This window comes from Delphinapterus leucas, chromosome 5, assembly GCF_059928025.1.
Source record: "Delphinapterus leucas isolate spDelLeu-1000000601 "Yukka" chromosome 5, BTC_Dleu_Yukka2, whole genome shotgun sequence".
Taxonomy (NCBI): Eukaryota; Metazoa; Chordata; class Mammalia; order Artiodactyla; family Monodontidae; genus Delphinapterus; species Delphinapterus leucas.
The window spans coordinates 96,696,904-96,721,778 of NC_143133.1; the positions used below are offsets into that span (position 1 = coordinate 96,696,904).

Below are 24,875 nucleotides of genomic sequence, written 5' to 3' on the forward strand. Positions count from 1 at the left end.
CACGACGTGGTCTGTGATTGGCCACGGAGACTGCCGCAGGGCCCCCGGAGAGAAAGGGTGGGAACCCTGCGCCTTAAGAGCACGCTTTTCTCGACAAATAAAGGTCATAGCCACAGTGTCTGCAGGCGGAGCTAACTTTATCGGGATTCATGCTGTCGCGGGAACACCGACGGTGGAGCCCCACGTAGCAAGAAGATGACCCGAAGTTGCTCGGCAGTGGGCTGCAGCACCCGGGATACCGTGCTGAGCCGGGAGCGCGGCCTCTCCTTCCACCAGTGCGTGAGAGCAGCCTCCGCGCTAATTCCCAGCACGGCGAGGCGGGAGGCAGGGCAGCCTGGGACGGGGCGGGTGGGGCGCCATGCCATCGGCGTGGCGTGGCGTGACGTGCGTAGGGTGGGGGCGGGGGAGGGAATTGGGCAACTTGGAGGGCTAACGCTTTTCCTCGTCTTCCTGCTCAGTGTTTGCTTCCAAAGTGCTTGCTTTCTCCATTAGCTTTTAGCAGGGGTTACTCGAAAGGAGTCTTGCTTCCTTTCGGGAGACCGGAAGGGAAGGCAGTTTAGAAGAACTGCTGAAGGCGTGCGCTTTCATTAGAGTGTGTGGCTTGCTCAGGAGCATGAGTACAGATCAGTTTGTTATGGAACTGAACTGGAGTCCCCTTTCCCACCGCGCAGGAAAGCCACTTTACTGACTCCAGGTTGTAGTGAAGGAAAGTCCAGTGGTGATTGCAGGGTGCCAAGCAAGGAGAATGGGCAGCCGGTGCTGAAAAGTCCCGAACTCCCTGATGGCTTTTAGGACTTTTAAAAGCAACATTTGGGGTGAGGGCTGCAGGGATTTGGGATGAGGGCTGCAGGGATTTGGGGTGAGGGCTGCAGGGTGCATGACATTCTGATTGAATGGGGGGTGAGGTAACAGTCTGGTGTTTAGAGAATGTGAATCATTGGCCTTATGGTTCTAGCCAGTCTGAGGTCTAAGTACTTGTGGTCAGCAGGTAGTCACCATCCTCCACCAGGTTGAGGGGTTAGTTTCTGCAGAACTACCCAAAGATATGCCATCAGATTGTTTTGTATATCCCTTGAGGAGGAACTAGGACTCTATTTATCACTGAACTATTGTTCAGGCTATCTGGCTTAACTGCTTCCCCCCTACCCCCTACCCATTCCCTAACTCCCCTAACTTCCCTAATTAGTAGTTGCTTGGGTCCGCTCTTTGGAGCTCAGGGAAGGCCTAGGAGACTGAATTTTTTTGGGTTTTGTTTGTTTTTTTGACACAAAATGGGAGACACAGAGGGCTTTTGTACCCAGGAGGGCCCTGAAGGGACCTGCTCAGTTTCAGATTTTCACCAGTACTGTCATTACCAGTTGTTCAGTATCATTAGCCCAGCTCTGCAAGCCTGGTCCGACTCTGGCTGTAACTGGTTATGCAAGAAAATTATATTTGGCACAAGAGGGGCTTATTTTCAGACCGATCTAATTTGAACCCACATCTGTGGTGTAGTCTAGTAAAGGTCATTGAGATCAATGAGAAGTGGAAAAGTGCATAGAATAGATACACACAGACAAAAAGAAATGTACAGTGTTTTTTTAAAGTGGTAGCCTATTAAGGCAATATGAGGGGTAGAGAGTCAAACCCCTGACAAAGGACTTTTATGAAAAAATCAAAAAGAGCTGTGTGGGACAAGTGGTATTTGAGTTGGACCTTGAACCTTACCTAGATTGGAGAGTGGGGCGGAAGGAAGATAGCATTTAAATAGGAATAACATGGAAAAATATAAAGGGATGGAAAGTGAAGATGTAATGTAGAAGAGTGGGAAAAGTAACTTGGAGACAAATTATCTAAAAAAATTTAACATGTCAAGTTAAGTAGTTTCAACTATATATGGTAGGCCATTTGTAGTATTGCTTAGTTTAAGTAGGGCTGCTTCCTCCACCTAAGCTGTTATAATTGTATCCTTTCTTCTCTGGGATTTGTTTCCATCAATTAGTTCCTGTTCTCTTTTTATTGTAAATTGCTCTACTGGTTACTTGCCTAAAAACACTGAACATGTTCACATGACTTCCACTTTTAAACACAGACACATAGACTCTTGAACCTTTGTGCACCTCTACACTACCCTCCCCTTCCATTTATAACCAAGTTCCTCAAAACAGAAGCATACACCTATTTCCCTAAGTCCTGTTGCCTTTTCACCCTACTGTAGCCAGATGTCTATCACCACTATAATGAAACAGCACTAACTGAGGGTCATTGGTAATCTTGCCAAATCTAAATAAGCGCTTGTAAATCTTTCTCTTGACCTCTTTTAACTTTCAGTCATATCGACCCCTCCTTGAAACTCTCATCTCCCATGGCTGTACTGACACTCTCTCCCTCGTTCTCTCCCTTTTCTTTAATTTCTTTCTCAACTTTTTGCTGCCCTGTTTTTCCTGTGCCTTTTTCTTAGTTTCTTTAAATAGGGAAGAACTGGCTTATTGCTTTTATTTGTTTTATATGTTGAGAACCACAGTAAGACCTGCTTAATTAAAAAAAAAAGTGATGCATTTATTACAGTAGTCTGCTATGATTCTTCCAGCCTGATTTCTTCCCCATTCATTCCATTTTCTAGATTTCTGGAAATGATTTTCCTAAAAATGCAAATTTTATCATGCTGGTTCCCTGAAGGAAGGATTTTAATCCCTTGGGCTCTTCAGTGCCTACAAGGTAGAGTCCAAGCTCCTCTGTGAATCCTTTCCTCATACACCTCTCTTCCAATCTGAAATATATTTCTATTATTTTATAATCCATATGTGCGGAATTAAACACACGGAATCGTCTTCCTGACACCTAGGAAGTTGTAAGCAAGGCAGGAAAGAATAGAGACAGGAAAAGGAGTTAGAATACTATGGTGTTAGTTCTGGTGACAAGGTAATCTGCTGATCTGAAGTAAGGGCTCAGCAAAAAGGTAATCTGAGAAGGAGAGAATTAGTCAACTTGCTGTTGCCTGAAGCCTCCATCTTCAAGCTATGTGATTCTGGAGCTCTTTCCATAAAAAACAAAATAAAACAAAAACAAAGAACCTGAATACATGCCTCTGATATATGGATAGTGATTTATAATAATTTATAAATTTATATATGAAGTGATATACTAATATATATTATGAAACACAAAAATTAGAAGATGGGGCAAAGAGTTATAAAAATGAATTCTAATAATTTCTTCAACTCTCAATAGATGAGTGTAGACTTCTGTGGTGGCCATTGACCTGAAGGATGGATCGAAAGCTTATGTAAGGCATACAAGACCTTTTGTGATCTGACCTCTAGCTACCTCCCATCTATAACTACTCCCAGCTACCTCTGCATTCTCCTTTCAAGCCTGTGAATTAGTTTACTTTTCCAAGCTTTATCAACCAGAAAGTTCCAAGTAATCATTTCATACCTCTGTGTCTTTTGCATCTGCTTGGAGTGGCCACTCTGCATGGCAAACTCCTATTGACTCTTCAGCTCTAGCTCAGATATTATGTCCTCTGAAGCCTTTCCCAGCATCCCCAGCACCATCACCACAGTCGTGAAAGAGGTTGTAAGGACATAAGCAAGGCGCTGTGGTTGAAAAGCCTGAATCAAAATGACTCACAAGTGTGGAAACTTACTATGAGAATATTGGTGCTCTGTCAAACACATAAATGGCTAAATACAAAGTGGGACTGGCAAGTTAAAATTTAAAGCGTCCCTTTGATTCATTCCCTTTTTGTAGGTATAAAAAGATTAAGAAATTCAATTTATTTCATAACCAAGGAATTTATGCATGATCATTTGGAAGAGTTTTTGCCTTAATTGTTGTAATGACTTCTATTTTTAAACTTTTATTTATACATAACAAACACCTATTACCCATCACTAGGAATAAGCAGATGTTAACATGTTTGCTTTTGTTCTGTTTAGAAGAGACTTAAGTTATAGGTATAGTTGAAGCCTTGCCCCTCAATCATTTCTCTCCCTCCCTAGATGTAACCACAGTAGAATTGGTTTTGTTAGCCACTTTTCTGGAAAATATTTGATGTGCAGGATACAAGAAGTAAATCTCTGCTAATAGTATAAAAAAGACATAGTCGATAGGAGGAAGAAAATGGATTCTGTATTACAGTGTAAGCCATTTCATTACTGTGTATATGAGATGGTGATGGGTTTGGGATTTTTCTTCTGCCAGAGGTGGTTTTAGACTAGGGAGACATGAATTCCAGTTTTAATTGACTATTTACTGGTAGCTAAACTTGGCTGCTCCAGCCTTGGTTTCATCTTCTGTAAAAGGATAAAAACCTGTCTTGCAGAGTTTTTTAAGACCAAAACTAAGTCTTTAAAATATATATATAGCACAAGGTAAATGCTTTAAAAGTGGTATTAATTGTTAATACCAATTTAATTTTGTCCAGAACTCAAATTAGTCAGTCATGCTGGTTAGACTGCAGTATTTACCAACCCTTTTCATGTCTTTTTGAAAATTGGAAATATTTCTTTAATACTTTGGGGCACACCTACAAAGCAGTTTGGGACTAGCTTGATGTAACTACTTCAAGGGCTCCAGGTGGCCCAGGCCCACCCCATGGGCTGAGGGCATTGATAACTGTCCTCAGCAGGCATGCCAGCTGGGAAGCTTTGCATCAGAGAATCAGGCTGCTAATGTAACTTGGTGGACTAGTCAACTTTTGATGGTCCCTTGCATGGTTAGAGACTACACCCAGTCTAGAAGTGTGGCCTCACAAACACGTGCCATCAGTTAAGAGAAGAGTCCAGTGAACAGAGAAAGGTGTGCCTCATCTTTATTGGAAAAATAATTCCCTGTACATTCTCTCTTGATCAAGTAGCATCATCTTCCTGGAACAATAAAATAAAAAGTTCCGAAAGTGGAATTAGTTGTTCCTAAGAAAGAACAAACCTTGGATAGTACTTTACCATTTACAAAGTGCTTTTGAACGCATCTGTATCCTCAGGTACTCTTACTATAGCCCTGGAGGAGGCTGACAGATTGAGAGATGTATCTAATACTACATGGCTAGTAAAAGGGAATTGAGACTTAGAGGTTTACCAATTCAGTGTTCTTTCTCAAGGTGATTGAGAGAGTATCTCATAATTAAGTTTTATCATAACTGTCATATCATTTCCCTAACAAGTAGCTAAGGAAATTAAAATTTTCACCAGTTTCAGTTCTAACAACTATGTGTTTTAAAGCCTGAGTTAAAATATATAAAAGTCATAGGCTACCTATAGATCTATCTCCAAAATAAATCAAAGAAGAGGGTGCAGGGAATTCTTGCTAGTCCAGTGGTTAGGACTCCGTGCTTTCACTGCTGAGGGGCCGGGTTCAGTCGCCGGTTGGGGAACTAACATCCCACAAGCCACGCAGCATGGCCCAGAAAAAGGAAAGAGAAGAGGGGACAAATTTCTGAGGGTCAGGAATTGAGGAGTGGATAAGGTGGGTGTTACGGAGTATCTCATAAGATTGCAGTCAAAATGTTAGCCAAGACTGCAGTCATTTGAAGCCTTGACGGAGACTGAAGGATCTACTTTCAGAAAGGCTCCCTCACATGGCCTTTGGCTGGAGAATTCAAGTTTCTTGCCAAGTGGACTCTCCATAGGGATCCTTATGACATGGCAGGTAACTTCCCCCAGAGAAAAACCATTCAACAGAGAGAGCAAGCATAGATTCTCAGTGCTTTTTATGATCTTGTTTAATGCCCACTATCACGTCTGCTTTTTTATATTCCTTAGAAGCAAATTACTAACCCCAGCCCATACTCAAGGGGAGGGGAATTAGGTTCCACTCCTTGAAAGGAGGAGTACTGAAGAATTTGTGGACATCGTTTAAAATTGACATAGGGCTTCCCTGGTGGTGCAGTGGTTAAGAATCCACCTGCCAGTGCAGGGGACATGGGTTTGAGCCCTGGGCCGGGAAGATCCCACATGCCACGGAACAACTAAGCCCGTGCGCCACAACTTCTGAGCCTACGCTCTAGAGCCCGCGAGCCACAACTACTGAAGCCCGTGTGCCTAGAGCCTGTGCTCCACAACAAGAGAAGCCACTGCAATGAGAAGTCCGCACCCTGCCACAAAGAGTAGCCCCTGCTCACCGCAACTGGAGAAAGCCCGCGCGCACAAAGACCCCATGCAGCCAAAAATAAATAAATAATTAAAAAAGAAATTGACACAGGAAAGGAAAGACACACATATTAAATTTGAGCAGATTCTGTTAAGTGTAGGCTATGAAGATAGAATGTGCAGGGTGTTTAATAGGAGAATTGTCCACATACAAATTGAAACAGATGAGATCACTTAGATATTAGCTTTTGGATTTAAATTTATTTTATTTCAGTAAATTTAAAAAAGCACGCGGGCTTTCTCTAGTTGTGGCGAGCGGGTCTACTTTTCGTTGCAGTGCGTGGGCTTCTCATTGCGGTGGCTTCTCGTTGAGGCGGCTTCTCGTTGCGGCGGCTTCTCGTTGCGGAGGCTTCTCCTTGCGGAGGCTTCTCCTTGCGGAGCACGGGCTCCAGGCGTGCGCAGGCTCAGTAGTTGCGGTTCGCGGGCTTAGTTGCTCCACGGCATGTGAGATCTTCCTGGACCAGGGCTTGAAACTGTGTATCCCGCATTGGCAGGCAGATTCTTAACTACTGTGCCACCAGGGAAGCCCGAGCTTTTGTATTTAAAAAGTCAAAGAACTTTGAAAAATGAAATCAGATGAAGTGAATTAAACTTTAATTAACTGGACTTAATGTTTATGTAAAGCAGTTAAATAATAAATCGGTTTATATAATAAATACTACTGTAGTATTTCTATATTTTCATGTTAATGGAATTTTAATATGATTGCTGTAGATTTCCAACTGATACCATTCAGCGCTCAAAATGGATCAGGGCTGTTAATCGTATGGACCCCAGAAGCAAAAAGATTTGGATTCCAGGACCAGGTGCTATGCTATGTTCCAAACACTTTCAAGAAAGTGACTTTGAGTCATATGGTATAAGAAGAAAGCTGAAAAAAGGAGCTGTGCCTTCTGTTTCTCTATACAAGGTATTTAAATCTAGGTGTAAACAAAATTAAATTTTACAGAGCCTTTACAAATCAAGACAGCTCACATTATAGCTAGATTTTACAGACATAAACACAAAACCAAAAACCTAGGACTTAAAATAAATCCTATAATACACTTTAAATGCCTAGAAAATTAGTGTTTTTTTTTAATATATATGTAATATTAGTAATTGTACTTTGGAGCTTTTTAAAAAATAAAAATAAAGCGTATACGGGACTTCCCTGTCGGCCCAGTTGTTAAGACTGCGCTTCCAGTGCAGTGGGTGCGGGTTCCATCCCTGGTCGGGGAACTAAGATTCTGCATGCCATGTGGTGCAGCCAAAAAAATAAATAAATAAAATGTATAAATGTAAACCATATGTCTAGATATACATAAGGTTACTAAACTGATCACAAAAATCAACTAGTAGATATAAACAGCTTTAGAATGCAGGCTTTTGTTTAAGTATGAGACAGTTTTCACAATACTTTGAAATTATCTACCCCCTCCTTTTTTTTGGCTCTCCCCAAAAATGTTATTGATCTTGACCAAAAACATACCTAATTGTTAGCATTGATATAGAAAGAGGTATACGGAAAATAGAAGACTTTCTATGAGTCAGTCATCAGTATTGGTGTTACAGTCTTATGTTTCTTTTGATTGCTTTTATTTTATCCCAGTCATCAGTATTGGTGTTACATTCTTATGTTTCTTTTGATTATTTTTATTTTATCCTTTTACCCCTTAGGCACATGCTCATATATGACTCAATCACTGTCTGCAGTCTGCAAATAGTCATCCAACTGTTCTATCCTTACTCTACCCTCACCTTCCTCTTACTCATTGGAGTCTCCTTATTTCAGTATTGTTTTACCTTATTCCCTCTTTCAAAAGAATATTGTTGGTATCAAATCCAAACTCATAAGTTCGAAGAGCTTTCTATTAATTGATTTGTGCATCTCTAACTGCCGTGAATTCTCTTTTTGAACCACATGTACTTACCCTCTGTATATATGATAAATTGACTTGCTTTTATGCTTTCGTTTAAAATCAATAATGGTTACAATTTATTGGGACCTACAATGGTCCAGGCACTGCACTAGGCGATTTACGTAAAGTATCTTATTGTATCCTTAAAACAACTCTGTATTATTATCCACATTTTATAAGTGAGAAGATAAAGGATTATAGATGTTAAGTCACAGCTAACAAGTGAGGGGAGCCAGGAGTCTTAATTCCAAAGCCCATGCTCTGTCCTGTGCCTTCCTGTTTGTGCAAATAACTTCCCTGTCCCCTCCATTAAACCATGTTATTACTCCTTCAAAGAACAACTCAAGGGGCTTCCCTGGTGGTGCAGTGGTTGAGAATCTGCCTGCTTAGTGCAGGGGACACGGGTTCGAGCCCTGGTCTGGGAGGATCCCACATGCCGCAGAGCAACTGGGCCCGTGAGCCACAACTGCTGAGTCTGCGTGTCTGGAGCCTGTGCTCCGCAACAAGAGAGGCCGTGATAGTGACAGGCTCGCACACCGCGATGAAGAGTGGCCCCCACTTGCCACAACTAGAGAAAGCCCTCGCACAGAAACGAAGACCCAACACAGCAAAAATAAGTTAATTAATAAACTACCCCCAACACCTTCTTTAAAAAAAGAAAAAAGAAAAAGAACAACTCAAAACTCCTGTGAAACCTTCCCAAATTACCACCACCTTTCTCTAGTTACTTTAATCATTTTGGAAACTTTCAGCATCATGTTACTATTTCTGTATAGAAGCCAAAAAAAACAAAAACAAAAAAACCCAAAACTTGTTTACATTATCCCAGAGATCATATATTTTAAAAAGTCAGAGATTATGACCTTTTCTTTCATAACTAACTCTCCACAGCAACCAGGTGAGTGCTTTGTATTCAGTGGTATTTTTATAGATAGTCATTGTGTGATATTTTCTAAAATAAACTTCACTTTCTATTTGTGTCATAGGTTCTCCAAGGTGTACACCTTAAAGGTAAAGCAAGACAGAAAATCCTAAAACAGCCACTTCCTGATAATTCTCAAGAGGTTGCTACTGAGGACCATAACTACAGTCTAAAGAGACCTCTCACAATAGGAGCAGAGAAATTGGCTGAGGTGCAACAGATGCTACAAGTGTCCAGAAAAAGACTTGCTTCCGCAAAAAACTACAGGATGATCAAGAAGAGAAAGGGCTTACGATTAATTGATGCACTTGTAGAAGAGAAGCTACTTTCAGAAGAAACAGAGTGTCTGCTACGAGCACAATTTTCCGGTATCTTCCCTAATGACCTGTAATACTTACAATGTAGCTCTTAATTTTTCTGAAATATCATTACATGTTTATTTTGTATTGCCAATGGAAATATGCTTTTAGCTGAGAAGTGAAAAGTCTCTAGCATAAGCAAGAAGAATGAAAAATAATCACCAAAATCCTTTTATGATTTTACAATTTTAAAAGTAATATGTTTGGGCTTCCCTGGTGGCACAGTGGTTGAGAGTCCGCCTGCCGATGCAGGGGACGCAGGTTCGGGCCCCGGTCCGGGAAGATCCCACATGCCGCGGAGTGGCTGGGCCCGTGAGCCATGGCCGCTGGGCCTGCGTGTCCGGAGCCTGTGCTCCGCAAAGGGAGAGGCCCGCGTACCACAAAAAAAAAAAAAAAAAAAAGGTAAAAGTAATATGTTTATTACAGGAGAAGCAAAGAAATGTATAAATAATAAAAATAACACATAATCCTACTACCCAGAAATGAGATCATATGGTTTATACCATATATTGTACTTTTCACTTTTTTTGTTTTTTTTTTAATAAATTTATTTATTTATTTATTTTTGGCTGTGTTGGGTCTTAGTTTCTGTGTGAGGGCTTTCTCTAGTTGCAGCGAGCGGGGGCCACTCTTCATCGCGGTGCGCAGGCCTCTCACTGTCGCGGCCTTCTCTTGTTGCAGAGCCCAGGCTCCAGACGCACAGGCTCAGTAGCTGTGGCGCACAGGCTTAGTTGCTCTGCGGCATGTGGGATCTTCCCAGACCAGGGCTCGAACCTGTGTCCCCTGCATTGGCAAGCAGATTCTCAACCACTGCGCCACCAGGGAAGCCCTGTACTTTTCACTTTTTAAAAATACTTAAAAAAAATTTTTCTTTAATTAATTAATTAATTAATTTTTTTGGGCTGCTCCGGGTCTTAGTTGCAGCACATGGGCTCCTCGTTGTGGCACTCAGGCTTCTCTAGTTGTGGCATGCGGGCTCTCTAATTGTGGTGCATGGGCTTAGTTGCCCTGTGGCATGTGGGATCTTAGTTCCCCAACTAGGGATCAAACCGGCATCCCCTGCATTGAAGGATGGATGCTTAACCACTGGACTACCAGGGAAGTCCCTACTTTTCACTTTTTATAATCACACACTTGTCACTGCAAATTCTTTGTAAACAATTTTAACTGCTAGATAATTTATCACTAAAGTCTTTTTTTGCAGTAAGTTGAACTAGATAATTTGCAAAATCCCTTTGAGTTTGAAAATTGTGTTAAGTCTCCAAATTTTTTTCTGTAATACTCTATAGAGTATATATATGTCCATTGAAAGACTACCTAGTCTTCTTTGTGAACCAGGATATTTGAAGAGGGGCAAAGTAAGAATTGCCAACTTACTCTCTGATGAAAGCAGCAGAGATTTTGGATTTGCATTCTGGTAAAAGAAGCATGTCCTTTTCTAGACAAGAGTAGGTATCTCCAATGGAAGAGAGTATTTTGTGTTTTTCCAAGAGGGGAATATAGGTTATAAATAGGGGTCTGCACCAGGAACAGAGGATTTTTTTTTTCTCTCAGTGGTAGGGAAGATTGTTCATTCTGAATAGTTCCCTATCCCCCAAAATATTTCTTGTGTCTAATTTTCACTCTCAGATAAATGATGACCAGGGAACAAACTAAAACTAATAAATGTCCTCATAATCCAGAGACTTAATTTATCCATTTATTTCATTTTCTTCCCTGTTCCTCTAAAAATCTCCACTCAGGCTGCCAGTGAATAGTAAAACATAATGACTGAAGTTGACACATTTTTCGTCCCTCTTTCTAGTGAAATGATCCAAGATGAACAGGATAAATTGGTTAACAGTCTCTAAGACTGGATAGTAACCCCTGAACAAACTCAGTTAAAATGTAACTATTTGAATTTTGGTGCCTATCACATTTTATATCCAAATGCTATGGTCTATGCCTGAAAATGTTACTGTACACATTTTTCATCACAAAGAATAAATTTATTTTAACAGATTTTAAGTGGGAGTTGTATAACTGGAGAGAAACAGCTGAGTACTCCACAGAAATGAAGCAATTTGCGTGTACACTCTACTTGTGCAGTAGCAAAGTCTATGATTATGTAAGAAAGATTCTTAAACTGCCTCATTCTTCTATCCTCAGAACGTAAGTGAATTACATTTTAGATATTAAATAAAATAAACATTTTGTTCTTTCACTGTAGTTTATACATTAATGCTATTAGTATTCATACTCTCCTTTTGTCCACTTTCTCTTTTTAAAAACTTCTAGGTGGTATTTGCATGTTATCACAGTCGATATTTCACCCACAGAATGAAGACATATAGGCTGACAAATTTTTTTGCATCTTTCAGATGGTAGAGACACTCTGGGTGGTAAAATCTAAATCTTGGAATATTGGAATTTCTCAGACACTTCAGTAGTTTTAATATGTGACTAATCTAGAAAATCGAGAACAATTGATTGGTATCTAGGTTGATACCATTGGTTTGAGGCAAAGATCAAAAATCTGAATTTTTCCTAAGCACTGTAGTTGGTGCCAATGCAGGCTGTCCAGAGACCAGATTATGAAAAATAATTTTTTAGAATTTGTGGTCAAAATACATAGCTATATTTATATTCTCTTAGTGGGAAGCAAATAACAGTGACTTTTATAGTAATGCCTTATAAATTTAATACTCAATTTTTACTGTTTTTTTCATCACAGGATTTACAGATTCTTTTATTTTTATTTATTTACTTATTTGACTTAAATGACAGAAATGTATTATTGCCTCACAGTTTTGGAAGTTAGAAGTCCAAAATCAAGGTGCTGGCAGGGTTAGTTCCTTCCGAGGGCTGTGAAGTAAGGGTCTGTCCCACGCCTCTCTCCTTGGCTTGTAGATGGTGGTCCTTCTCCCTGTGTTTCTTCACATTGTCTTCCATTATCCATGTATGTTTCTGTGTCCAAATTTCCTCTTTTTATGAGGACACAAGTCATGTTGGATTAGGGTGTGCCCTAATGACCTCATTTTAACTTGATTACCTCTGTAAAGACCCTATCTCCAAATAAGATCACACTCTGAGGTACTGGAGATTAGGACTATGATATATCTTTTTTGAGGGACACAAGTCAACCCATACCAGTCACTTTCCTGCTGCTCAAGCCTCCCATTACCCATAGACTTCTTCCTGTGCTTCACTGAGCTTCTGTGATGTGATGTGGCTCCTGCTGGACTCTGCGGCTCATCTCCTGCCTCTCTCCCTGCCCTCTTAGATTCCACATTCCTATTGTAAGGCATTTCTTGCTGCTTCCTTACCTTCGAGACTTACTAGTCCATCTGCCTGAAATGCCCATTCTCCCTGTTAGTCCTGGAGATTGGTCCTCACCCTTCAGGCTCAGATTAGATATCACATCCTTTCTGAAGCCTGGCCTGCCATTCTTCCGATTCTGGACTAGGTACCCTCTTGCGCACACAATGTGGAACTGAATCTTAGTACTTAAAACTGTCTTCCCCGCTAGACTGTGAGCTGCCCAAGTATGAGGTCTGTGTCTGGTTCTTTGTTACACCTCCTGCCCTGGCGGGGTGCCTGGAACACAATGGTCTCTTGATAAATATTTGTGGAATGAAAGGATGCCTGGATGGTTGTTTAGGATTTTGAACAGATGTAAAGAAGAATTGCATTGGACCTCAAATCGCTGTCTAAAGAGCAGCACTTCATTTAATCCACTGCTGTTGGGGCAGAGGCCGCCCAGGAATGGCAGGAGCCTTCTCTCCTGGAAGGTGCTTCTTGGTTTCTTATTGCTTCAACTTTAAAACAGACTCATAGGGGCTCTGGACTGGAGAAACTCCTAAAGATCATGTAGTCCAACCCCCTCTTTTTTTTTTTTTTTTTGCGGTACGCGGGCCTCTCACTGTTGTGGCCTCTCCTGTTGCGGAGCACACGCTCCGGACGCGCAGGCTCAGTGGCCATGGCTCACGGGCCCAGCCGCTCCGCGTCATGTGGGATCTTCCCGGACTGGGGCACGAACCCATGTCCCCTGCATTGGCAGGCGGACTCTCAACCACTGCGCCACCAGGGAAGCCCCAACCCCCTCATTTTAAAGAAGGGGGAAACTGAGGCTTGGTGGGAGGAAGGACCTTGATTATTATGAGGGTTCCTTTTTTTCCCACTTGGGGGGAAACTTCTCTTCTTTTAAATTGAGATGTAATTGACACATAACATTATGTTAGTTTCAGGTATACAATGTAATTATGTGTTTGATATTTGCATTCGATATTTGTATATATTGCAAAATGACCACCAAGATAAGTCTAGTTAATATCCATCACACACATAGTTACAAATTTTTTGTGTCTGTGATGAGAACCTTGAAGATCTACTCTCTTAGCAACTTTCAGATATAGGTACAGTATTATCAAGTATAGTCACCATGATGTACATCACATCCCCTTTAAAAAAAAACATGAATGAGAATTTTCCTCCACACATACTATTAACATAATACTACTACTAACAAATTTAGAAATGAGAGAAAAAGGAGGAAAATTCATTAATTGTTCCTCTAGGTTATATTTAAACAATTACTATTAACATAGGGAATTTTCTTCCAGTCTTTTTTCTGTGCTTAGATTTACTAGTTTTTTACATAGTTATGATCTTGAATAGCTGCAGAATATCAGGTAGTCGTACCCTACTTAACTTTGGCATTCTCCAACTATTGGACATTTATATTGTTTTTACTTTTTCGTTGTAACTGCTGTTTTGTATATTGAGATGAACATTTGTGTATAGGCTGATTCACTCTCTTCCATATGTGATTTTACCATTTAGGCCAGATATTACACTTATTTATAAATGTCTACTTTCTGGTAAGCAGGGGACATTTTTATAGACACTATGTTGCTATCACTTCCACACGTTTTTTAGTCAAGTCCTCTCCTTTGCACTGGTTTTAAAGCATTAGTTACTGATTTTACACTATGGTTTATGTGAGACATTCCATACGACTTCTCATCTCCCCCCCACCCCGCCCCCCATGGTTTTCTTCCTTTCTATAGTTCTGCATCAACTCCTGAATTAAGTCTTCTCTGGTAATTCCAGCTCACACTGATCTTTTTTCTCTTCATGTCATTTTTCATTTTGTAACCTTTGCTGTGTCATTATTTCGATTTACAATTTTAGTACTCAAAGGGTTGCTTATTTCTTTGGATACTTTGTCTGAAACTAAGTTACCTTGTTTAATGTGATAGTAATACATGCTTAGTATAAAACATTGAAACAATATGTAAGTATATAAATACCAGAAAGTGAAAAATATTTATAATACTTCCATTCCCCTAATCCCACAAAATAACCAGTTAGCAATTTGGTATGTATTCTCCCAGACTTTAAGAAAAAACTAGCCATCACCCAAATTTTGTTTTAATGGCCATCTATTATTCCAACATATTAGAAATACCTAGATTTTATACTGAGAAATCTGAATGGTCAAAAATTTTTATTTGATTACATTTCCCTTCATTTCCCCTGTTTATATCTATTTTCAACACATCTGTGCTTAAGTATTAGATGTCTAATCATACTGAATATTCATTTATTCAAGAAACATTTATTGATCATGAGCAGCCAGTGAGACAGGAGGAAAACCAGGAGATTGTGATGGCCTAGAAGCCAAGTGTAGAAAGTATCTCAAGGAGATAGTATTGCACTGTGTCAAATGCTGCTGGAGATCAAGTAAGATGAGGACAGTCAATTGACCATTGGATTTGGCAAGATGGAGACATCAGTGATGACCTTGATAAAAGCAGTTGCAGTACAGTGATGGAGAGATAAGCCTGGCTGAAGTGGAATCAAGAGATACTGGAAGGCAAAGAAGCAGAGACATTGATTATGGACTCTCTCAAGGAGTTTTGCTGTGAAAGGAGAAGAGAAATGTGTCCGTAAGTGGAAGGAACATAAATGGAGGGGAGGATATTTGATGAGATAGCAGATGCTGCACGTTGTTTGCCTGCTCATGGGAGTGATCTAGTGCAGGTAAGAAAATCAGTGATGCACAACAGAAAGGATAACTGCAGGAGGGCAACATCCAACACTGCTGTGGAGGGAGGTCTGGCCTTAATTAGGAGCAGGGACAAATCATGCGTCGAAACAGGAAAAAGAGAGAGATACAGATGCAACAGGTTAACAGATTTGGTGGTAAGAAAATGAGTTTTTATCGCATTGCTTCTATTTTCTCAGTGACATGAAGTTAATAGCTAAGAGTTGGGGAAGGAAGCATTAGAAGTTTGGGAGAAAGGAGAAAATATGAATAGTTGTTTTTTCCCCTCCATGAGAATGGAGAAACAATTGTATGGATGACAGACCAAGCCAGACTTACATTTTAAAAAACCCTTGATTCAGTTAGATAGGTACCTTACTCACTCATTTCTAACTACTATTTCTTCAGTTCTTAGCTACTATCAGTCACCTCTCTAATTTTCTCTGTACTGAAGTTGGATCCTTTTTCAGTTCTCCCTTGAATTCTTTATGTCCAGAACCTTCCCACGGCTCTGCTTCTTATAATTCCAGAGCTTTGGGTCTTTAAGGTAGTTTGTTTTCACAACTCCTTTGAAATAATGCCATAGCACCCTCAGCTTTCCTAATTATAATAGTGATACATTTAGTATGATCTTAGTAGATTTTTTCTGTTTCTAATTTAATTTTCTATTTTGGTATTCATTGCAGTTTAGTAAATTAGCTCCCTGTATAGGTGAGTTGATGTGAGAGCTTCAGAAATAACCAAGACAGTGGGAGGAGCTAATAGTCTTAAAGAAGAACACCCAGCTCAGCATTATGGCTCTTCAGCACAATATTTTTCCTAAGCAGAGCTTTAAGCTACCCAAGTGACTCCCTATAATTATTCCATAACTAAGCTAATGTTTAATTTAAAATATATTGATGAGTATGTCAATTATAATTGGTATGAACTGTCTGAAGGACAATTTGGGAATGTGAATTATATTTAAATTGACTCAATTATGTGCACCTGCGGCCCAAAACTTCTTTAAAAGTTGAGTTCATTTATTCTAATACATGCATAAGTAAATTTACCCCTGCATCCTACTCCTAGGAATTGCATAAATGACATAGATATGTATAAGTGTATGTGTGCCCACAAACACACATTGTGTTGCTCTTTGTATTGTTTAAAAATTAGAAACAACCTAAGTGTCCTTCAATACAGGTTGGTTCAATTATTTATGCTTTAGTTTTACTGTGTGTACACTTAAAATATTGCTGTAGGTCAGTAGTTAAGAACATGCAAAAGTATGTCTATAACATTACTATAGTAAAGAAAAATAGGTTCAGTATAATTTTTGAAAATTATATCTAGTTATGTATACATAAAGAGATCTGGAAGAATGTCCCTGAAATATTAAGTGATTTAAAAAAAATATCTATTTATTTATTTATTGGAGTGTAGCTGATTTACAATGCTATATTGTTTCAGGTGTACAGGAAGGTGATTTAGATATACATATATATACTTTCTGGGATTCTTTTCCATTTTCAGTTATTACAAGATATTGAATATAGTTCCCTGTGCTATACAATAGGCCCTTGTTGTTTCTCTATTTTATATATAGTGGTGTGTATCTGCTAATCCCAAATTCCTAATTTATCCCTCCGGGCTCCCATCCCGTGCCACCCCTTTGGTAACCATGCGTTTGTTTTCTATGTCTTTGAGTCTATTTTTGTTTTGTAAATAAGTTCATGTATTAACAGTGATTTTTACTTTTTTGCACTTTTCTATATTCTTTCAGTTTTTTAAAAAATGGATGTGTCATTTTATACAATCAGAAAGTGTTTTTTCATTTTGAGTGGGGGAAAAAAGTTGGTTTGAGAGAGAAATCAGTCACTTCCCTACAACACTAAAAACTTGGTTTGAGTGTTTCTACTCTCAGTTTTAAAAACTTAAAAAGAAAAAATCAACAAGTCCACATATTTTTCTGCCTGAGAAACGTCATTCTAGTAGTTGTGGACATTAGGATACCATTTAATTTTCATTTAAAAAGCAAGCTCACCGGAACATAAGCTTTTTTAACCTATTTAAACTAGAACTTTTACCTTGAAGCATTAAGTAGTTTCATTAGATACTTACTGCACATGTAACACATTTAGCATCTTTAGTGTTCATTTGAGAATCCTACTGCAAAAGAATAAATTTTAAACAACTGATTAAAATTTGGTGACACACTTGAAAAGGCTTTTCAACGTACTAGTGGGCTGTAGCACCCTGCTGGAGAGCCACTGTTCTGTTTTCTCATTGTCTTATTATTTTGCCCTGTTTTTAAATATAAACAACTGATTAACACTTTTGTCTCCTAAATAGTCAGAGTATGTCTTCTGCATTCTGTAACTGTGTTTTTCAGATCTGTTAGTGCATCTTGAAATCAATTCAGTGGGTCATAAGTGGCATTAAATTTTGTATATACATTTATATACACACGTATATTTGTACCTGGCATATAGTAAGGGTAAATTCTGTTCATGAAACTTCTTGGTTGCAGCAAAATATTTGGAAAGCCCTGTCCTGAAATACTTCTGGAAGTACATTAAAATTTCAATTAAATAGAGATGGCTGTCCAGGAAGAAACCTTGGCAGCCTGGAATATAGCCCCAAAATCAGAAATTCAACCTTAAAAAAAAAAAGTCATTTGAGTTATAAAAGTAAACTTCAGTGAAGATGAACACTTCAGTCTACCTCAGAATCCATTTAGTCTTATTTTAGACAATTATTAAACTTGGCTACTTCCTTTCCTGATCTATAACAAATTAGAAAGTGTAAATTAGAACTGAGTGAAAAGAATTCTGTTAGCGACAGGCACTAACAGAAATAGAAAAGAATAATCAGCAGTTTGGGAAGATCAAAGAAATACTATGAAAGAACTCCTAAGATAAAGATAATAGTGTAGGCACTTCGGATAGGAGCAAACAGATGCAGACACTCTATTGCCCCAAAGGGCATAATTCGAAGAGCAGTGAGAAAAAGCATTGAACAAGGGCCTCAGGAAAGCTGGTTTTCACATTTGTGCATGACTAGCAGCACAACATGGGCCAGGCAACTTAACCTCTCCCTCTTCCTCCCAGTTTCCTCATCTATAAAATGGGGTAGATGTACTAGCTGTTCTCAGTTTCCTTCCCCCTCAACAGTTTTCTCATCTCAGTGAATGTACAGGTAAGACTGGTTTATGATCTAAATTACAAACACATCAATGAGAACAAACTGGGTAATTGATTTTTATTAAGAAGTGAGTAAGAAGTTAAAAATGTTGTGGTATGTTTGCATCTTCAGTTGCTATTCTGTCTCTAAGTTTCTCTATTATCTATTTTATCAGAACTATGAATAGATGCTTGAAATGTTGATAGAATTTGGCTACTATACTTGGCTTTATTTCAACAGGGATTTGAGGCTACTTTAGTAGAAAATGCCATTTAAGGCATTTTCCCTTTTTTAATTTCTTCATTTGTGTTTTATGTTTTTCATTTTTTACATTTTCTAGATGGCTGTCCAAATGCAAACCCGGTCCAGGTTTCAGCAGCAACGTTTTTTCTTTTCTTCAACGAAAAGTAGAGAATGGAGACCAGCTATATCAATATTGTTCACTGATAATAAAAGGTATATCTCTCAAGCAACAACTTCAGTGGGACCCCAGCAGTCACCATTTGCTAGGGTTTATGGACTTTGGTCTTGGCAAACTTGATGCTGATGAAACGCCACTTGCCTCAGAGACTATTTTGCTCATGGCAGTGGGTATTTCTGGTCACTGGAGGACACCTCTTGGTTATTTTTTTGTAAACAGGGCGTCTGGATATTTGCAAGCTCAGCTGCTTCGTCTGACGATTGGCAAACTGAGTGACATAGGGATCACAGTTCTAGCTGTCACGTCTGATGCTACAGCTCACAGTGTTCAGATGGCAAAAGCATTGGGGATACATCTTGATGGAGACAACATGAAGTGTACATTTCAGCATCCTTCATCTTCTAGTCAACAGATTGCATACTTCTTTGATTCTTGCCACTTGCTTAGATTAATAAGAAATGCATTTCAGAATTTTCAAAGCATTCAGTTCATTAATGGCACAGCACACTGGCAGCACCTTGTGGGGTTAGCAGCACTAGAGGAACAGGAATTATCAAATATGGAGAGAATCCCAAGAAAACTTGCAAATCTGAAGAACCACATACTGAAAACGAATTGTGCTGCCCAACTCTTCAGTGAGAACGTGGCCAGCGCGTTAGAATGTTTGCTGTCATTAGGCCTGCCTCCTTTTCAAAACTGTATTGGTACCATCCAGTTCTTACGCTTAATTAACAATCTGTTTGACATTTTTAATAGTAGGAACTATTATGGAAAGGGACTTAAAGGACCTCTATTACCCGAAACTTTTAATAAAATCAACCATGTGTTAATTGAAGCCAAGACTATTTTTGTTACATTATCTGACATTAGCAATAATCAAATAATTAAAGGTAAGCGAAAACTGGGATTCCTGGGATTTTTGCTTAATGCTGAGAGCTTAAAATGGCTCTACCAAAATTACGTTTCCCCAAAAGTCATGCCTTTTCCATATCTTCTGACTTACAAATTCAGTCAAGATCATCTGGAATTATTTCTAAAGATGCTTAGACAGGTATTGGTAACCAGTTCTAACCCTACCTGCATGGCATTCCAGAAAGCTTACCATAATTTGGAGACCAGATACAGATTACAAGATGAGGTTTTTCTAGGTGAAGTAAGCATCCTTGACATTTCAGTTGCTCGAAGGACGGACTTGGCCCTTTGGACAGTTCAGCGTCAGTATGGTATCAGCGTTATAAAGACTCTTTTTCGCAAAGAGGATATTTGCCAAGACTGGTCTGACTGTTTGCTAAGTGAGGCATTACTAGACCTGTCAGATCATAGGCAAAATCTTACCTGTTGTGCTGGTTATATTGCAAATAAGTTATCAGCTCTTTTAACATGTGAGGACTGCATCAGTGCACTATATGCATCAGATCTCAAATCCTCTAAAATTGGATCACTGTTATGTGTTAAAAAGGAAAATGGCTTGCATTTCCCTTCAGAAAGTTTGTGCCGAGTCATAGATATTTGTGAGCGAGTTGTAAGAACCCATTCAAGGATGGCAGTTTATGAACTACTACTTCCTAAACAGAGGGAATTTTATCTTCAGCAAAAAATATTACATGAGCTTTCCGGGAATATTTATCTTTTTGTAGATTTAGATAAGCATCTCTTTGATGGAGAAGTGTGTGCCATCAATCACTTTGTAAAGTTACTAAAGGACATAATAATCTGTTTCTTAAAGGTCAGAGCTAAAGGTGTAACTCAGTACCCTTTAAAACACCATTCAGAAAGAACTGAAACGAAAACTTTGTCAAGGAAACACTGGTCATCTTTACAGAATTACAAATGTTCAAGTTTTGCTAATACCAATAAATACAGGCATTTGCTAAGGAACGACGGCTGTCTGTTCAAATGAAGGACCTAAAATATATTAAAATTTTTATTAAAAATAATTGGTCAACATTTACTTTAAAATTCAACTTACTATATTTTACAAATTGACCATTCTGCAGAGTGGACAAGTTTGTGGTTCCGACTTAGGAATTTCTATCATGCGTATTATCAGATCTGCTCGGACTTTGGTGGAGCTTGCAAGCATTTCAGAGTTACCCAAAATGTAGAAAGCAGTAAGTCAGTCAGTAGGAACAGACTAGCCAACAGGTGCTGTCTTTGAATTTACTGTTATACGACTGAGTAATCTGACTGGACATACTTCGAAAACAAGGGAGAATAATGACAAGGAGTCACCAAAACATCGACCCTTTTTATAAAGACTACATTCCCTAAAAGAGCTTTGGTTTTCAGCTCTTAAGAATGTTAACACTAAAAAAGAAAAATAGAATGCCTATCAAACCTTGAATATAATCTTTACTTACACATGAAAATTAGGCTAAATTAAACATCAAACACCACCACCATCAAAATCCTTTTGCTGGGGTACCCTAAAATAGAAATCATTATGCTTTATCAGGCAGAAGGTAAACGAGCCATGAGATGATTCCTTGTGCTGCAACCAAGCTGGGAAATGTTGTCTGGGGAATACATAGGAGATGTAATCTTCACAGTCCATTGTCTCTGGACTTCAAAATACTACTTTCAAGTAATAAAATAGAGTGGATACTTACTTGACTCCTGTTGGAGGAGCGCGGTGCTCATCAGAGAATGAAAAGAAGCCCTTATTTCAACTTCTCTTTCTGAAGAGGAAAATAATGAAACATATTTTCAGTGTTGAATAATGGCATTTCATACCATGTGATTAATAAATTGGAAAAAGATGGTCAGTTGAGTCAATGAGAGTGAAAAAATTTGTCTTAATTACATAATGAGTTTTTTCAGAAATTTAGCTTAAATAATCTGAAGATGGAAACATACTAAGAACAATATTCTCCATTCTCTAATACCCAGATCTGAAATGATAAATAGAAAAACATTTGTTTCACAAATGGGAGTATTTTAATGGAAAAAGAAGAAACAAGCACATTTTTCACCTGTGTATGTAAAATATCTACTCTTATTGTCATTGAGTGAATGTTCACAAAGTACAGTTAATATGAAAACTTAAAGTTGTAAAAGACTAATGAGTAGGTGAAAGTTTAGTTTTATTAGTTGAAATTCCCCTTAAATAGTATATTTTGATATATTTCTGCTGGTTCTACCTCAAACAAAGGCTTCAATTCTGAAATGTAACCAGAGTTGTACTGTACTACATTTTATAAGGGGCTATTGCTGAGAAGTCTAAATATTGTGGTTTTTGTTTTGTTTGCAATAGAATGGGTTTAGATGCACTGGGATAAATCTTATTTAAAGGAAGCCTGTTTATAGATCACCACCTTTATCTTATTGCTTATATGAATCCAAGTTTTGTACTTGATCTTTACTTAAAATTAGGTTCATATCTGTAGCGTCTTATGTTCTTTGCTGTTACATTTCATTCACGTCCTATATATTCTGTAATTTCTTAAAATAGTGTTTTGCGCTGTTTAAGTGCTGGATAAATTGGACAAACTTTGAAGACAAGAATCTTTCCATCACTGCCATTAGCACAGTTAATTGCTCTTGCCCTAGTGAAGTGGTACAAGTGTGATGTCAGATTTACTTGATATGCTTGACAGTGAAATTTTTTAAATAAATTATTTGTTCATATTTGATTAGGGTAATTTAGTTTACAATTTCTACTCAGCACCCTTGTTCTTTTTTTTTTTTCCCCCCTTCGGAGAAAACAAACATTCCTTTCAGAAATTTATTCTTCTTACTTTCAACAAATAGTGCTGGATATGCACATGCAAAGATGTTAACTCTAAATGGAACAAAGACCCAAATGTAAGAGGTACAACTGTAAAACTCTTAGAATAAAATAGAGTATATCTTGGAGACTTGGATTAGGCAATAGTTTCTTAGATATGACACCAAAAGCACAAGCAAAACAAAATAAATTGTAGTGCAGCAAAATTAAAAACTTGTGCTTCAAAGGACACCATCAAGAAAGTGAAAGACAACACACAGAAAATTTTTGCAAATCATATATCTGATAAAGGACTTGTATCTAGAGTATACAAAGAACAATAATAAAGGACAAATAACCCTATTTTTTAAATGGGTAAAAAATATGAATAGTTATTCTTCAAAGGAGATACACAAATGGCCTGTAATACATGAGTACGTGCTCAACAAAATTAGCCGTCTGGGAAATGCAAAACAAAACCACAGTGAGATGTCACATCACACCCACTAGGATGGCTATAATAAAAACGACAGGTAACAAGTGTTGGCAAGAATGTCGATAAACTGGAACCCTCATACAATGTTGGTGGGAATGCACACTTTGGAAAACAGCCTGGCAGTTCTTCAAAAGGTTAGTTAAATGTAGAATTGCCATGTGACCCAGCAGTTCTACTAATGGGCATACACCCAAGAGAAATGTACAAATTTCATAGCAGCATTATAATAGCTAAAAAACGTCCAACTGATGAATGGGTAAATAAAAGTGTTGTACCCATACAGTGGGTCACATGGTAAGTGTATGTTTTACTTTATAACACACTGCCTGAACTGTTTTTTTTGCAAAGTGATGTACCACCATGCAGTACTTCAACCAGTTATGTATGAAAAGTTCTAGTTCTTCTGCTTCCTCCCTAGCTCTTGGTATTGTCAGGGTTTTGTTTTGAATTAGCCATTCTAATGGGTGTGCAGTGATATGTCACTGTGGCTTTCAGTTCCATTTTTCTAATGACTAATGATGCTGAACATCTTTTCATAGGCTTATGTGCCATTCACAGTCGTCTTAGGTGAAATGTCTGTTCAAGTCTCTTCCCCATATTTTAAGGAAGGTTGGTTGTTTTCTTATTGAATGTTAGTTATATATTCTGGATACAAGTGCATTATCAAATGAGTCCTGCAAATACCTTCTCCCAGTCTGTGGCTTTTTATTTTTACTGAGGTGTAGTTGATGTACAGTATTAGTTTCAGGTGTACAACATAGTGGTTCACAATTTTTAAAGGTTATAATGTGGCTTTTACTTTTTCAGTGTTTTGAAGAACAGACATTAATTTTGATAAGTCTAATTTATTGACTTTTTTCTTTTAGGGATCATACTTCTTAGTTTCGTCTAAACCAAGGTCACAGATTTTTCTTCCTATGTTTTCTTGTAGATATTTTGCAGTTTTAGATTTTGCATTTAGGTTATGATCTATTTTCAGTTGAGTCTGGTGTGTGGTATAAGTTCATATTTTCACATATTGATGGTATCCCAGCACCATTTGTTAAAGGGCTATCCTTTTCCAGTGAATTACCTTTGATCCCTTGTCAAAAATTGACCACATAAATATGAATCTATTTCTGGGCTCTCTATTCTGTTCCCTTGATCCATGGATCTTTCATCAATACCACATTATCTTGATTAGCCTTATATAAGTCTTGAAGTCAGGTAGGAATCCTCAAACTTTGTTCTTTTTTTTTTTTTTTTTTGCGGTACCCAGGCCTCTCACTGTTGTGGCCTCTCCCATTGCGGAGCACAGGCTCCGGACGCGCAGGCTCAGCGGCCATGGCTCACGGGCCCAGCTGCTCTGCAGCATGTGGGATCTTCCGGGACCGGGGCACGAACCCGTGTCCCCTGCATCGGCAGGCGGACTCTCAACCACTGCGCCACCAGGGAAGCCCAAACTTTGTTCTTTCTAAAAAAATGTTTGGCTATTCTAGTACCTTTCCATATAAATTTTATAATCAGCTTGTTTTTACAAAAATTCCTGCTGGGATTTTGACTGGAGTTACTTTGAATCTATAGATTAATTTGGGGAGAAATGATATCTTAATAACATTTAATGTTCCAATCCATGAATATGATAATATATATTTTTGAAGGTCGTCTTTGATTTTTTTAAATCAATGTTTTTCTACATTTCACATACAGATCTTATACATATTTTTGTACATTTCATGTTTTGTGGTGCTACTATAAATGCTAATT

The 24,875-nt window shown here is 38.5% G+C and overlaps 1 protein-coding gene across 3 annotated transcripts; it reads left to right on the forward strand.

Moving 5' to 3' along the window:
- Nucleotides 1-45: 45 nt before the first annotated feature.
- THAP9 (THAP domain containing 9) lies at nt 46-22,312 on the forward strand. 3 transcript variants are annotated; one of them, XM_022599462.2, is made up of 5 exons: nt 46-275; nt 6,846-7,041; nt 9,019-9,322; nt 11,314-11,464; nt 18,847-22,312. In XM_022599462.2, the coding sequence occupies exons 1-5, from the start codon at nt 196-198 to the stop codon at nt 20,825-20,827; spliced, it is 2,712 nt and encodes a 903-aa protein (XP_022455170.1). In that variant the 5' UTR covers nt 46-195; the 3' UTR covers nt 20,828-22,312. The 3 variants fall into 3 exon arrangements, with proteins under 3 accessions (XP_022455170.1, XP_022455171.1, XP_089768294.1); XM_089912168.1 differs by lacking the exon at nt 46-275 and adding an exon at nt 400-2,697; XM_022599463.2 differs by lacking the exon at nt 6,846-7,041.
- Nucleotides 22,313-24,875: the final 2,563 nt, after the last annotated feature.

Coding starts and splice junctions, on each gene's coding strand:
- THAP9 (XM_022599462.2), top strand. CDS start 196: ATGACCCGAAGTTGCTCGGCAGTGGGCTGCAGCACCCGGGATACCGTG. Junction 276..6,845: donor CGCGGCCTCTCCTTCCACCA/GTGCGTGAGAGC, acceptor TGATTGCTGTAG/ATTTCCAACTGATACCATTC. Junction 11,465..18,846: donor CATTCTTCTATCCTCAGAAC/GTAAGTGAATTA, acceptor TACATTTTCTAG/ATGGCTGTCCAAATGCAAAC.